Source organism: Trypanosoma rangeli (genome assembly GCF_003719475.1).
Source record: "Trypanosoma rangeli strain AM80 chromosome Unknown Tra_15.4_contig_00946, whole genome shotgun sequence".
NCBI classification, from domain to species: Eukaryota; Euglenozoa; class Kinetoplastea; order Trypanosomatida; family Trypanosomatidae; genus Trypanosoma; species Trypanosoma rangeli.
This window is the reverse complement of record NW_021706697.1, coordinates 1-2,474: the sequence shown is the minus strand read 5'-3', so window position 1 is coordinate 2,474 and position 2,474 is coordinate 1. Positions and strand designations below refer to the sequence as shown.

At 52.8% G+C, this 2,474-nt stretch overlaps 2 protein-coding genes across 2 annotated transcripts, besides 1 other annotated feature; both read left to right on the top strand.

Annotated features, from left to right (window-relative positions):
• TraAM80_10406 (surface glycoprotein) lies at positions 1-622 on the top strand (the record flags this gene model as incomplete). Its single annotated transcript, XM_029387027.1, has 1 exon — positions 1-622. A coding segment is annotated over one exon (622 nt), but the record flags the coding sequence as incomplete, so codon positions are not given.
• A 314-nt stretch (positions 623-936) lies between these two features.
• Positions 937-973: a microsatellite.
• A 1,043-nt stretch (positions 974-2,016) lies between these two features.
• On the top strand, positions 2,017-2,433 carry TraAM80_10405 (uncharacterized protein; the record flags this gene model as incomplete). The annotated part of the gene is made up of 1 exon (XM_029387026.1): positions 2,017-2,433. The coding sequence occupies one exon, from the start codon at positions 2,017-2,019 to the stop codon at positions 2,431-2,433; it is 417 nt and encodes a 138-aa protein (XP_029233121.1).
• Positions 2,434-2,474: the final 41 nt, after the last annotated feature.

The window sequence follows — 2,474 nt, the reverse complement described above, 5'->3', positions numbered from 1 at the left end:
GCAGACGCATCACTACGTGCACAGCGTTGTGAATTGCGAGTTTGCGCTTGTGGCGACGGTGACGATTCATAAGGTTACGAACGAAAGCGTTCCTCTGCTGCGTGCGGACCTGGAGGACAAGGGAAACACGACGTTTGTGGGGCTGTCGTACACGCCGGCGAACGAGTGGGGTACAGTCTTCGACGATATCACGAGAACAATACACAACAGCACTTGGAGGCCGGGGAAGGAGTACAAAGTGGCGCTCATGCTGCAGGGCAACAAGGGCTCCGTGTACGTGGACGGCGTGCTTGTGGGGAATACTAACATACTACAAGTCCTTAAGCCACGGAAGCATGATATCTCTCACTTTTACTTTGGTGGCGGCGAAAACAGCAGTGTGACAGTAAAGAACGTCTTTTTGTACAACCGCCGACTAAGTGAAGATGAACTCAAAGCAGTTGGCCAGTCTGATGTATCTTGGAAAAGTGCAGGTGACAGCTCTGATGGATCCGAGCAACGTGCAGGTGGCAGCTTTAATGCGTCCGAGCAACATGCGGGTGACGGCTCCACGCGTGCTGATGTGTTCCGGGTGTCAATTCTGCTGCTATTGTGGCTATGGGGCTTTGCGGCCCTGTGCTGAGTGGACCCCGGTGGACGGGAGTTTGTGCTTCTACTGAGGACATCTCCGTTTCTCCATGCGCTCTCTGAAGTAAATATTTTCTCATGTGGGCACACTTTTTTACGTTTTTTTTTTCGTTTGCGCATATATATTTTTCGTTTTGGACCCACAGATTGTGTTCTTTCATCGGCTCCAGCACAGCGGGGTCCTCATTTTATTTCGTCCTTTTTGTTTGTTATATTGTTCGCCTCTATCAATGACGAGGCTATTCATCGATTTGCTTTTTAGTGTATCGGTTGGGTATTTTGTTGGTTTACTGCTTTACGGATGTGTTTTTTGTTCGTTTGTTGGTTGTTGTTTTGTCGGTTCGTTCTTGACGAGGGCGTTACGTCTGCGTGTTTGTCTGGCAGTATGAGATGCTTCACTGCGGTCGCTGCGGGACGGACCGGGGCTCTCTCTCTTTTTTACGTCCTGGTTTGTGGTGGGTGCGGACGTGTGCCACTGTGCTGGCTGACGCGCAGGCAATCGAATTCGTTCGAAAAGACACGAGGAAAAACAACTAACCGCTTTTCTTGGGTGTCTGCGGACGCTCTCGGCATTGTGTGTCCGCCGATGGGAGAAGGAAGGAGGAAGGGAGTGAGAGCCACAGCAACGCACTGCGGGTCCCTGTGCGAGTAAAAAGGTGTCTGGACACCGGGGGCCTTCAGTGGATGAAACGAATATATCATTATTTTTTTTTATATGCGGCCAAAACATGAACACTTTTCGTTTTGAAGGGTAACACAGGGGCCTTCCACGACAACATATTTTGCTTTTGCTTGTGAAAACGTATTTAGGAGTAATTTCTTTTTTTTTTGGTAAATCGTTTTTCATGTGTGTTGCCACTGCACGGGCTGCGGTGCCATTTTGAGTCTTAGTCATCGAGTTTTCCCATCTTTGCGTCCTGCATCTCTTCTGTGTGTGTATGTGCGTCCTCACACGCTTTGATCCTCTTTCCTCTCTTTCAATTTTTGTATCTGCAGGCACACACGTACACGACATATATTTATTGCAGTGCACGTGGAGGATGCCTTCTGTGCCTATGAAGAGGCCGAGACAACGAAAAAGGAATAGTGTGCGCTGTGACTCACTCCCTTTCCTTGCGAAGGCAGTGCGCTGCGTGTGGGAGTGTTGTCTTGAAGCGCGGCGCCGCCAACTGCAACGGTGCGGCACGGGGTGGGCGACTTCTTTTGTCTGAGTTTGCTGCCGCTGTGCTTGCGTCCGCGCGGGGACTTTGTCCTGCCCCGTCTTTGGGCCTTTCTTTTGGGTTGTGTGGCTTGGTGGCGACAGTGGCGGGGCGTTTTTGCTTCCACTTTCATGCGTTGCCGTGACGGAGCCTTGCGGGGGCGTGCGGCCTAAAAAAGAAATGCAGAAGAATGTGTGGGTCTCAGTGGGTGGTGCGGTGGCAGCAGAGTGGGGCTGCCGCTTCTGCTCTTGCAGCGGGGAATATGCTGCCGCACTCTTTTTGTTGGTTGCGTCGGGGGCAAATGTGCCGGCACCCTGAGAAACTGCGGGTTCCGCCGCCACGACGACTGAAGGAAACGGAGGTGTCTGCGGCTGCCTTCGCAGGCTGCGCCCCGTGCGGCCCAGTCGCGTGGCAAACAGTTCCCTCTCGGAATTCACGTGCACCGCGCCACGTGCTGGGCGCAGCGTATATTTGCGTCGCGGGGGAGAATGCGGTGGCGTCCATTCTCCTTTTCACGGGGAACAGGCGGCGTGTGTTCTGCCTCTTTGCACCTCAGCGAATTGCGACACAAAATGCCGCCGCGACGAGGCAGTCAATTTCGCCGTGAGTGGGTGATATCTACGTGTGGCTACGCACACACGGAGTTGT